This window comes from Prinia subflava, chromosome 4 (genome assembly GCF_021018805.1).
Source record: "Prinia subflava isolate CZ2003 ecotype Zambia chromosome 4, Cam_Psub_1.2, whole genome shotgun sequence".
Lineage (NCBI taxonomy): Eukaryota > Metazoa > Chordata > Aves > Passeriformes > Cisticolidae > Prinia > Prinia subflava.
The window spans coordinates 41347805-41361278 of NC_086250.1; the positions used below are offsets into that span (position 1 = coordinate 41347805).

The 13474-nt window shown below is 40.6% G+C and overlaps 1 protein-coding gene across 1 annotated transcript in view; it reads left to right on the forward strand.

The window, feature by feature from the left end:
• The window catches only part of PPM1H (protein phosphatase, Mg2+/Mn2+ dependent 1H), a 129822-nt gene that overhangs the window by 77871 nt on the left and 38477 nt on the right, over positions 1-13474 (forward strand). The window contains exon 5 of the mRNA XM_063396564.1: positions 10058-10142. Coding sequence (XP_063252634.1) covers positions 10058-10142 — 85 coding nt within the window. The remainder of the gene's footprint in view (positions 1-10057; positions 10143-13474) is intronic.

Consider the following 13474-nt stretch of genomic DNA (forward strand, 5'->3'; position numbering starts at 1 on the left):
ATTTTCCCTGTTCTCTGTGAGTGCTCTGCCTAAGCCTTCTCTGTCTTCTTACATCTGTGTCTGCGTAAACAACAATAACTGTGCTTCATACTAGAGACTTAGAGGTCTCCAGAGGAAAGACTTAGTTACTAAGCTTCTCCAGTCTGCAGTATTTGGAAAAGCATTCTTTTTCCTGTCTTCTCCTAAAGATGGGGCAAAGAAAGTTGCAAAACTGAACAACACACTGGGACCATGCAATCAGTAGGGATTTCTCTTAATTCTCTGAAGTTCTCATTTCTCCAAATTCTCAGAAGATGCCTCCCCAGAGACAAGAGCAACACTTACAGATTGTAGTTTGGTCAATCTGTAGTACATCCCCCTTTTAGGTTATTATTAATTCTCTGACAGAATCACTTGAAAATTAGAAATGTTTGATCATTTCGGGGCAACAAATAACCTAAGTCTGGTTTGTTCAAAGGTCTATGTTGTGAGACTGAATTCAAAACAAAGCAAGTCTCTGCCAGGTACATTCTCTTTCACTGCAGTTTGATAGGTGGAGAAGTCTGACCCTTACTGGCCCAAAATGTCGAAAAAGCTTAGCCATATTCAGGAGACATGGCCATGTCCACTCTCTCTGTTCCTCTTGTCTCTTTTCCTTAGAAGCATGATACGCAGGCCTGCAGAAAGCCCTTCTCCCCTTTTCCTACCTGGTTTTCTTTCAGGGAGAAGCAGGAGCACAAGATTCATTGGAATAATAGCAGCCTCAGATACTGCAGGATTTTGTGCTGGGTAAAGCTTTTGAAGGCACTTCAAGAAACACTTAGGGTGAAGTGTGAAGAAAAGGTGTTGGATTAGAAAAGTCATTTCACTCAAAGGGCAGTGCTAAGAAAGAGCATTTTCTAGTTATCCAGAGCATGACAAGTTCCCTGTTATTGTCATATCACATCCAGCACTGACTTGGCAGAAATTATTGATTTGGTAGTAAATGTTTGCAAGCTTTGAAGACAAAGCCAAATGTCCTACTTCTTTTCCAAACTCTTGTTTTTCCTGGGAGAGCATATGCCTTAGCAATACCTATGGCAACTAGCAGGTATTGGAGCCATTGTAAACATTTTCAGTGAGGGGTACATTCAGTTAAATCTTTGGTCCTAACCACATGGACATTATCTTATGTTCCAGATAATGAAGAAAGAGAAGAATTTTGGCTATTGGAGTAATACCAGTAAACCATAAAACCAGAGTTCATTGTATTGGTTTCCAGGAATAAAGAATTCTATTAACTTTAATTCTCATGGGGTTTCAGCCTTAAAAAAAAACAAAGAAAGAAAAAATATAAGCAAACAAACTCCAAACAAACTATCTTTTCAATCTGTGCCTTTGTAGCTGACCACAGAGATAGGCAAGTTCTTCACTGCAGTGTTGCAGGGCCAGGGCCAAGGCATGGAGAAGCAGGCTGGGCACCTTGGTTCAAGGTGTGTACACATGTATACACCTCCACATGTGTACTGTGGGAGCACCCGAGGCTTGCTTGGTGAATGTTCCAAAATCTGCTCTGGTCCCTACTATGTTAAAAAGTTTTTCCAGTCACCTGAATTCAGCAAACTCAAGGCAGCTCAAGCTGTTCAGTCTCAGCAGCAGCTGCACAATGCTGCTCGAGCCCTGCTCCTGGAACTTTTAGTGATGGCTCTGGTCACTTCTGTGTGGGTGAAGGAAGCAGGGCTTGGGGAAAAATTCACCCATGAAGAGTGAGCAGAGAGCATGAGTTGTGATCTTTGCTTTTACATATAAGTCCAAGTTGTTCTAATATCTTGCAACTGGTACTGAGTTAAGCAGAAAAGCTGAAATCAAAGTAGATATGGCTTTAGGTGCTAAAGTCATTCTTTTTGTCTGTGGCAAGAGAGTGAAGGGCAGAGAGATAAAAACTCCTTGCTGCTTCCACCTTACATGGGCAGTCATATCCCAGCCATATTACTGGCAAAATAAACACTAACTTGCACAGCAATGCCTTGATCCAGTAAGCCCAGGTTTAGTTGCCATAGTAACTTGTCTTGGAGATGAATGTGATATCCTGGACAGCAGGGAGAAAGACTTTGATTCCTCAGATACTGGTCCTGAGGCTCAGAGCTGGTCACAGAGGTGTGACCGCATTTCTTTGTTCAGTTCCCTGGCACGGCCTGAGTAATTGGTGGCATGTTGTTCAGCCGTGATACAGAAATGTGGTGGTCTGTCATCATTGCAGCCTTGTACTTAGCTGTGCTCAGGTGAAGAATACACTGAAATCATCAGGGCAAAATGAATCCTAAGAGGGCAGTAAATCTCTAACTCAAGGATATTGGAATCAACAGTGGGCAGTTTTTGTGTGCTATAAGTAGTGTCACTATAAACTGACTTGTAATAGCTTCCTAGCTGCCAGCAGAAGCCCCTTCTGAAAGATAGATGTGTTGAGATGTAAACCATCAGGAAAGGACACACAATTAATTACACAGCGTTTTAGTTCATTTGCATTTGGGTTAGTGCTGCTGGAGCTGGAGTAAACATTACTAGAAGTGTGTAGGTAAATTTATAAAGTCACTACTGGTTCAGTAGCAAAAGTTACTTTCCTGATTAATTAAACAAGAACATTTCATACAGATAGCCAGTGTCATCACATTAGTGGAGGGGTGGGCATAACAAAAAAAAATATAATTAGCCCTAAAATAAAGCCCTAAAAGAATAAACATGGTTAATAAAGCAAGCTGCTAATAATAGCTCCATACTTAGATTTCATCAGCCAAGCAACACACCTGAGGACCTAATGAGAGCAGGGAATTCTCTCACAGTAGAGTCTCATGGGAATGGAGCTGCGGCCCTCTGAAGAGGCACTGACAACTGGAAGCATACTGCTCCAGGGGTCAGAAATGATGGGGCAATGTGTCTTCTCCAAGGGATCTCCTCTGGGGACAGCCTGCAAGCTCAGCATTACGTTTAATTTGAAACTGTACACTAGTGATGCAGAAACAACTGAAGTCATTTAGTTCCATTGTTGGTGACAGCCAGGTGCTTCTCATGGTTAGATGCAATATATAGGGCAGAAAGTGACTGCCAGCAATAGAAAATCATTTTAACTGCTGCTTACTATGTTGTTAGTGGATACATGAGATGGAATACTAGATCAGTTCTAAAAATTCTGATTTCTGTTATTTTTGGTGGCAATAAGGAAAATCCTGACTGACACAGGTGCTATTGAACATGAGAAGTAGCCCTTCCATGGAAATCTATGTTATTCTGCTTACAGAAACAGTTTCTATTTGCCTATTTGTGATCCTTTATTAAAAATAATACACTTAATTCAGTAAAATCAGACCACCAGAATAGTGGTTTTAGAGTATTTCAGCAGTCTTATTGTGCCCAGAGGTCTTCTCCAAAGAAATCACTAAATAAGCACTATAAATATAAATATGAATGAGTCAGGTAATTGGAAACAGCATAAAGCTCTACATGTGTGTGCACAGGAACAGCTCATGTGCTGGCAGGCGCCTCTGAAAGACAACTTTCAGGGGGTTTGCAGGAAGTGGATTTCATAATTTCTATCTCTGCTTCGTTTCAAAGGCGGGAGGAGGTTCTCATCTTGCCACAGGAGAGGTATAACATGCTTGGCTCCATGCTGTGGCAAAGACATGAAAAAAGGACCTTGAATGAAATTATTGGGAGTGCCCAGTCAGTGTCCTGGTGGAACAGGGGCTGCACTTGGCAGTTGGGCTGCTGAGATAGTAACCCTTGGAGCAGCTGGGGTGGCTGGCAGTCTGCAAAAAGCCTTAGCAGAAGTTTGGGAGTTGTTCAAACTTCATTGTTCTGGCAGGAAATGCCAGAGCACACTCCTTTAGGAAATTATTTTTGCAATACTTCACTAAGACAAGTTCTCACACCTTTTATTGGCTTGAGGGAGCTGAAGTTCCCCCAAGTGATGAATGAAAGTGTCTGAGCAGCCTGCTGTAACCCACAACGTAATACAAAACTACATTGTCACAGGAAGAGCCACAAGCAGGGAGAGTCTGCTCCTGCTTAACGTTGGCTTTGTTTGGCTGAAAAAAAATGATCTAGTGTTTCTATCCTGTCACAATGTTTCTGTGAACAGGCTCATGTTTGTGCTGAAAAATATGAACAAATCAGGGTGGCACGACTGTTGAGTGGCAGTAAATGGAAAATGAGGACAGAGACGATTTTCACTGGCTCTACTCCTTTCCTGGTTTGTTGCTTGTTTTCTTCTTGGTAGTGATGAAGTCAGAGTTGGGACATTATCTTAGGTATTGCAGGTGGGAGGCAGAGAGGGTGTTTTTTCCATTGCTGTTGCTAAGGGTTGCTGCTTCCACCTGAGTTTTATGGTGATGGATATGTCATCACTGGAAACTGTTTTAATACCAGCTAAATGTTATATAATAGTCTGTTTCACTGTCCCCAGCCTGCCTTAATTCATGAAATTAAGGAAATCGTTTAAAGGCTTTGCTCTGCAGTTCCACATAGTTAATGAATACATGGGGTGGAATATGAGATCAGTTCCCTACTTAATGCAGTGAGGTGTTTGTACACCTGGTGTCTAAAGAAACATTGAGAAATGGGTCTGCGTGGGACTAAGTAAGAGTAATTCAGTTTGAAAAAGTAAAACCAAGGTGCCAGTGCTGAATGTATTAAAAGTGATCAGTAATCGTAATGGCAGTAAGTTCCAGTACTTCATTTACAGAAGTGAAAAACATTTCTCATTTTAATTGTTTTATAGTCATTGTCTTCGACTTCTTAGCAATTAAGAAAAGGTAAAGAAATGAAAAAAACCCACAACCGGTTTGAAGCTTACCAACCATTAGCATTGATCTTCCCTGGATTGTTTAAATATATGCATTTAGTTATCAAAATAAACAAGTATCTGTATAGACTGATTCAACAGTTCTAGGATTTACTTTCTTTTTTCCACGGCTATCTTGTGACACACCTAATTAAAATCTACTGCTTAGTTCCCCTTTGAATATAATAAAACCCTGCCTTATTCTTTCTGTCAGTTTAATCCCTCTTTCTTTTTCATTGACACATTTCTAATACCTTTGCAGACAGGCCAGACACTTCTGCTTCATCTGTACTGAATCCACATGCTTAACACCTTTTGACAAAATGGATACAGCCTCCCTGTGGCTTGGAATTGATATAAACTGTCAAAAAGGGTTTTCTGAATGGTCTTTCTCTGTCACCTTTACCAGATTTTTATCCTGTGTTGTAGAAATGTGCAGTTTAATGTTGCGTTTCATATCATTTGTGGCTGAAAAAGTGTGTAATGGAATCAGGGTGTCCCCTGAATGCTCCTAACCATTGGAGATGTCTCTTTGTTTTGAACGCCAGAATCCCAATAGACCTGTGACAGCAGTGGAATTACACTTTTGACCTTGTTCACTAAAGTGTTGCTTTCTCTGGATGATTAAATGAGAGTAACCAACAAGAGCTTCCTCTAAAATGTATCATTTCCTCTATTGGTTTCTCATAAGAAACATAGAAAGGATGCTGTACAATTTTCAGCTGATTGTATTTTCCACAAAAGAGAAAACAAACAAAACCAAACCCCTGTTTGGTTCAAGGAGAGGTAGTAGTTTTTAGCCATATTAAAAATGCAAAAGCAGTTGATATATCAGTATTTTCCTTAAGCCAGTGTTGTTGCTACATCCTGAGCATCACAGCAACAGTACAACACTGTGGCAGATTTTTATCCTTTTGTTGCTTCACTCTCCATGTATTTTAAAAGCTAATGTATACTAAGGCACCAAATACAATTTCTAAGTATTGAATCTGAATATAGAAAATAACCATATATTTAATGTTCTGTGAGACTTTAGCTGATCATTATGGACTACACAGTCATGTCAATCCAAAAGATAAACACTCTGTTTTCTGCAGATGCACATGCAGCCTTTTAAGCTCCTGATGTTTCTTTTCATTTGCATGTGACTGAGCAGACATAGCCAGCTGCAGGATCTGCCATGACTGCCGGTCCTGCCTTGTGCACTGAGCCACTGGCACATCTCTTACTCCCCATTAACTTATTCAGGCTGTGGCTTCTCTGGATCAGAAGAGCTCTACAGGCCAGAAGACATACAAAATCAGATTCTTGATTCTTCTATTTTAGGCTACTTCAGCTGTGTTTTAGGGATTTTTTTTCTCCAATATATTCCTGTTTACTGTGAATATCCCAGCTCTGGAATAGTGAACATACTTTCATTGTCATGCAGAGCATGTGAAATGCAATGGCAAGTACAATCCTGTAGTTCCTGTGGGTGGGGAGTTAGGGTTCAAAAGAGAGGAAAGAACTCAGAGAAATTTAGATTGTTTTTAGAAGAAATCAGAATGAGTGACTTAGTGGCCTCTGTGGCCTCAAGATTTCAGAGCAGTTTCTTGCTGTAGACGATGCTGTGTGGAAAGGGCATCAGAGGGCAATGCACTGAGGAGGCTGCAGATCTGTAACTCCCGATTTCCAATCCTGCCAAAAAAAAGCTTTTGTTTTTTTTTAATTACTACTTCATTGGTGATATAAATTAATGATTGGTATGGGTCTGAAGCAACCTTGTCATCAGAGAATATTTGGTTAGTGTTGACACACTTGTTCTCTGCAAACATGAATCATCCATCTGCCTTTGGCAGGCTCGCCCTGTGGCTCTGCTATAATGTGTTTCGCCAGTGTGGTGGAAATTAAAATGTCACTATTAAACATGGCAGAATCAGATGCTCTCTGGGCACCGCATCTATTCAAGGAGTTCTTGCTTCCTATGTAGTTATTTCTGACAGTTTAATAGGACAGCTGTATTCCAGCATAAAAGAATATGTGTATATATCCTCAGTATGCGGGGAGTTAAATGCTTTCAGAACACTATTTCATTGCATACATGCATGTTTCTGCATGGCAGAAGCAGTAATGCTCATGTAACACCATGTTGCTGCTTAGTCCATTAGGAAGTGTAAAGTCAAAATTAATTGTCCTGCAGGACCGTATAGAGTGCAGTTGCTGGAGCGTTTGCAGCTGCTGCATCAGCCAGGCTCTCTCCTCGTGAGCAGTTATTGACTCTGGGCTATTGAATTCAGGGCTCTGGAGGTTGCTTGGTGGAAAAAGCCTTCAGTTGCTGCTTGGCAGCTCTGTCACTGCAAGGTCACGGAAAGGGCACTTCAGTCTCCAAACGCAATTAGGGCCTTTTTCGGCACCTTTTCAATCACAGGGGGAAACCCCACTGAGCAGGGTGGTTCCCAGGCCAGGCTTTTGCACCCAGCCCCCTCAGTGAGACAGCCAACAAATGTGTCACCTGGGGCATCAGAAATACCCTTTGCTGTCATGGAACAGCTAAGCAGTTAGTGCAGAAAGGTAAAGAGCCCAGTACGGGCTTATAAGCTCACCACAGTTGAATTTCAACCAGTGCTTTGTACATGTATGTCTGTGTCCTTCCCTGTACTCATATCTAGAGCTGTGTCATTCCTCAGATCAAGTCATTTGACTCTTATGAACAGCTGTAACTTGCACGTTGAATAAAGTCCAACTGCTGAAAACATTAATGAAAAACATAAAACTCTCTTTTACCAGGTATCAACAGTATTGCTTTAATTCCTCCCCCTCTGAAGATTTGTGTGTATGTACTGGGTTGTACTTTTCATCCCAGGTGGCTGCCAATTCTGGGGAAAATAAGTTGAGCTATGAAAGGTTGACCCACTCGCCTTTGAATTGCTTTTTATATGATGTGAGTCCCTCAGGGCCCAATTCTACCCCTAGAAGTGAGAATGACAGCTATCAAAATATATAGGAAGTATGTCAGTGTGCACAAAGAAAAGGGTGAACCCCAGACTGATTTGAGTGGTCTTCAAAATATGGATTTCCTGTGAAATAGTAATTAAAGGGGAAGCAAAGAATAATTAGAAAATTAGCCTGATGTGCTAGCAGTTATATCAATGTGTGGTTTTATATTAGCTCTTTTAGACAAGCAAAAGATCAGAAAATCCCTTATGACTCACTGAAACTAGTGTGTAAAATTTGGTTATGTCTGATCAGCTCCTTTGATCAGTCTAGTCTAGACTGTTGCCAGAGTACATACTCTGTAGTAAACCCACAGACCCCTCAAGTGGAAGCCTACTCAAGTGAATCAAATAACGTATTAAAAAGTTATATAAAATGTTCACTGTCTGAGTAAATTAATCTGGTTCAAAGCTGAATACCTTAGGAACTGCAAAAATGAAAATGTTGTTGCAGAAGGGAGGTGGTAGAGTTCTTAATTCATATTTAAATAACTGCCTCAGAATGCAAAAGAAAAAAATTCTGCAAACTTTTACTATTTTTAATTGGATAGGCATTTTTTGTAAGCCTGTAGTCAGATTCCCTAAAGGAGAAAAAATCTGTCAAAAATTATGCACAATTTTTTTTAGGAAATTAAAGATTTGTAACTACCATGCTTGTCTCAAGTACACAATATTGGTTTTAATTAAGGGCCAATGGGAATGTTCCCATTGCAGTAGTCTGTAGGCTGCATTCTTGCCACCTCTGATTTCTACACAGGATTATTTGCAAGGAAGTGCTGGAAGTCCAAGAGCAGTAAATTTGTTACCTTTCAAAGCAAAGCAGTTTTCTCCTCATTGCCAGAGCTTCTTCACACATCTGCCGTTGTGTACCATCCTGAACCTATGTGTTCTTTGCTACATGAATCTCAGAAACGTGAACAGTTCTTTTACTCATAGATAATGCTGCATTGTTTTGCATACTAGCAGTAGTAGATGACAATCTGGAGACAATTTTAGTCCAATGACCAGTCCAGGAGACTTGGAAATCTGGCCAGTGCCACTAATTTTAGAAATTCATGTTTGTACCTGAGTTGGTTTTCTTGAGATGCCTGTGTTTTGAATTTAGAAGTTTAAGTTTTCAGTCTCTGTGTGCCTACCATATTTGTTGATTGCATTGCAATGCCATCAGAACTCCCGGCATTGAGGCAATGACAGCAAATCAATCAAATTATCAAGGGAAGTAAGCTAGCTCATAAATAGGGCATCAGTAGGGTGAAAATATCACAGAAATGGAACCATTTAAAACATAGAGAAATTGGAATCCAAGTGGCAAATATTTTATTTAACTACATCAAATTCTGACTAAATTCAAGAGGAGAGCTGGTACACTGCTCTTATCCAAACACTGAATTTATCTACTGATGGCTGGGAAACAGTTCCACAACAGGCATTAAAGTCTTTGGGATGATACATAGTTTATCAAAACTGCCAGGCATTGCTCTACTTACAGAGAGATAAATAATGGAAAGATAAAGGAACGTAGTTCTGAGTGAATACAGGAATGTCAAATGCAGTAGAAATATTGAGTAAATTCTTCCCTCCTGTGACTTGTCTTCCAGCCAGTGGCATTACATCAGGGAAAGATTGGACCATATTTTGTGTCCAACATATCAGATTGTTAAGAGACAATAGGCAGGTGTTTGAGAACATTTTCTCTCTGCCATTTGCAGAAATGTGTATGAAATCTCCTGGCTAATCTACAGTCATTCCATTACCTGCTATCTTTCAGCAGGTAACTAGTTAAATTTGTGTTAAATAGGATTTGCTTCGCTATTTCCATTTACTGTTGTAGTAGAAATGTTCTGACATGACATATGACCAATTAATAGTTGGAAAGTGCTTGGATGAGTCATTTGAAGCCAGTAGTTTAGACTGTGTCAGCCATAACTGGTATTAAAATCTGCTAAGAGTTATTCTACAGTCAGTGATTCTGCAGCATCTCTTCTGGGTGTCTGCATTTCACTTAGTAAAGATGCCCTGTAGACATCAATTGAAGTAACTCTTGCCTTTGTTGCTTGGATGTTTTTGTGAGCTCTAAAATGAACTTGGCTTATACAAGTATACTTTGTTAGCCAGCCTAAAGGTTGCAGGGCAGAAATTATCCTGTTCCGCTAACAACCTCAGTAGAAAAGAAATGGCATTATTTGATTGTGATTCTGAAGAGAATAAGAGTGTGACCACCCTGTGGTTTTCTGGGGGTTTTTACTTTTTTTTTTTTTCTTGTGCTGATGATGTTTTATTACTTTTACAGAGCTATAATAATCCGAAATGGCGAAGTCATTCCAATGTCTTCAGAATTCACTCCAGAGACTGAACGCCAGCGACTTCAGTATCTGGTAAGTGACCTGAGGACCAAATCAGGTGCTGCCTATGACGAGCATTGCCCAGTAATATCAAAGGCTCAGAGAAATGCTGCTGAGTTATTGTGGCTCAATGAAGGATGATGTGTCCACGGAACACCACTGACTGATCATGTATGTCTTTAAGCTATCAGCAATTGTGGAGAAAATCCTGGTGGTGCAAATCTCAGTGCAAGGACTATTACCTCTTCGACAAAGGCCATCGATTAGCCTGGCTGTGCTTGTGTACATTTTTCAGCTGCAAACCCTTCAGCAGCACAGTGGTGTTGGGTTTTGAGAGCTTAGACATAGAGCTACTGAGCCACAGATGTATTTCAATCCATCCCAGTGCTTACTGTGTGACAGTATAAAGTACCACAGACTGCTCTTTGTATGTGAGTGATGTTGCAGAGTTTGATTAATTTACTCTAACAGTATCCTGGCAGTATCTCCATCAGGAGAAAGATATCCAACTCAGAGGGGATCTCAGTGAACATTAGTAGCTGCAGGATGGGATGGGTGATCAAAGATTAGTTTTATTTACTGTAGCAGGACCCATAAAGCTGGGACAGAGTGACTAGCTAGGACATACAGGATGCTTTATAGACCAAGCTGTGTTGGCTGATAAGCTGCCACAGTAATAGAAGTCAAAATGTATGGTGTTATTTCTCATACAAACCATAGTGTTACTTTTTAAGGTTTTCATCCATGGACAGATCCGTTGGTTGAAGTTGATTAGTTGTTTGTCAAAATATCGTTCCTAACATGGCTGAGAGATTTCCTTTGTGATTTTTCTGTTCTGCTTTTTCCTTTTAGAAATTTAAGCTTTAGCCAAGGCAGGCTCACTCTCAGCCTTGCCTGACTCAAGGTGGACAGGCCAAGGTTAGTGATGTTCCCAGGGTCTTAAGGTGTCTTCTATTTTCAATCTGGACCAAGCACTGTGGTTTGAAACTAGACAGAATGCCAGTGTTTGAAAGGTGGTGGTGGAAAATTTTTAAAGAAAAAAAGTGTTTCCTCAGTTATCCCATTTAATTTTTTTTCAGCTGGATTCACTGGCTTGAAGCTGAAAATTTCAGAGGAAACAGTGCTTTGGGACTGTTCTTATTCAGAGAACCAAATGGAAAAGAGGCCTAATAAATATTTACAATTCAGTTACATTTAAAATAATTTGTTTGCCTCTGAAATAAAAGGTATCTTTAGCATCTTGGGGGTCTGCTACTTCTGTAGGAAATACGAGATAAAACATTGCCTACAAGGGTTTTTTTTCTCTTTTGATGTCCTTTCTGGCTTAAATTTGAAGCCAGTAGCTGATCTGAAAAGCATTTCTGCTGCTTCCTGTGGAAAATTCCTTTACCTTTGTCTATTTTAATTCTGTATGTAACAAATATGCCAAGTCTATGGGTATCATGTTCAAAGAGAATACATGCAAGACAGCAAGAGCGTGAAACAAAATTACAGATCATTTCAAACACAACATTCTCTGAAGTAAGATTTTTACTCTTGTGTTTAAAAGAAGGAAAAAGAAAAAGATGACCCCAAATTTCTTGTAAGGGTGGCATAGGCATTACACTCCAAAGTTTGCATCTGTCTTGCTAATTGGATTCCAAATAATTCCTCTTACTCACTTGTCTGTCCCCAGGTTCTACTATTAGTATGTTATTCTACCGTCAGCATCTCTCATCTGTTCTTGGGTCTCAAAGTTATTTACTTTGAGTCTATTTTCTTATCTGCAGTTAAAGCTGAGTTTCTTTGTTTCAAATATGTTGGACTGCTCTCCCTGCACAAAAAGAAGAAAATCCCTTAATCACTTTAGCATTAATATTTTACTTGATAATGCAGAAATACTATTCACTGTGAGGAAGTTATTGTACCAGCAAAGGGAGGTTATGGATTTACAGCCTGCAGGCTGTTCCCTGTGCAGCAGACTGTTGATGCAGTCAGAATGAAGGAGCTTCCCTCTGCCTTTAGTGCCTATTGATTGCTGCAGTCACATAGGATGTTCTTTTAGGCCCTCTTTTCTGAGCATAAATTTCTCTGTGGAAAGAAATCCATGGGATAATGAGTTCTCCAGGTCATGTGAGTATCTTTATATGAAGTTCTCCAATCTAGTCTTAGAGAAAACTGTGCTTCAGCTAATACTGAGTGAGTAACTGAGAGGGGAGGTGAAAGCAAATGCTTTCCCTGTCTTGGCAGGTTTATTGCCAGGCATCCAAGAATGGCCTTGGCAGTCAGCCTCTGGCATGGAAACCTGAAAAGAACTATCCAGTCGTTGACTATCCAGTCGTTCTGACTTTGAAGCAGCTCTGAGCCTGATGATCACTCCATAGGAGGGCAGTGAGGGGGCAGCATCCAGCTGCAGACTTCAGGCAGGCTATGTGGCAGAGATGGACTTCTATGTCTGGCAGCTTGTGAGAGTATTGCAGAGGGCAATCAATCCTTCAGTCAGAGAGCACTTCTTAAGATGTAAAGTGTGAAAGCTTTGCACCAGTATTCCCTTGGTCCTTCAGCTTCTGTAGAGGTTCAGTGCTCAGTGTTCCTTCCCTTCCACTGGTGGGCATTCAAAAGCCTCCTTTTCTTCTGAATTTCTGTGTCTCTTGTTTTTAGCACTGTAGCAGGAGAGCTCCACACAGTACTTGGGAAAAGTCCTGATTTCCCATATCGGTGTATCTTGAAGGAAAAAAAAATCCAGTATTTACTGGGAACTGCTCTGGTACATTCAGCAGTTGTGCAGGCAGTGACAGCTAGAAGCAATTTTCCTTTCATCCTCTGAGGAGACTGTTAATTTCAGTCATGATAGTGTAAATTGCAACAGTAAATAGGATAGATTTTGTTACTTATTCCCTTGGAAAATGTGTTTAAAATAAATGGTGAATTGAGCATACTGCAAATGGGTGTATTTCTATTAGGTACTGCAGTTGCACTTTCAAGGTGTTGTGAGGTCAATCAACATGGTATTTGTAGCAACTTCATGTGCGCAGCCAAACAGCCCCTCAAAAGTTCACCAGAACCACTGGTGCTAGCGCAGGTGTCACTGCTAATAGAGACTGGGTCTCCACCAGTGACAGTGACCATGGGTGCCCTTTACGTTTGCCACCATTCAAGGAAAGATTAATGAGCCCAGATAGTCATGGGCTCAAAGGGGATCTGTTATTGTTTTGTTGCTCAGGTGAGGATAAAAGGGACACTAACTCACCTGCTGAAGGATGCCTGCAGAACCTGAGCCTGAAAAGGAAATCCACCTAGATCTCCTAAATGTCCTGTCAGCACTTTGATTACAAGTCAGTCAAGATGTAATTCTTCTACAGGTTTTGGCTCCCTTATCACCCAAC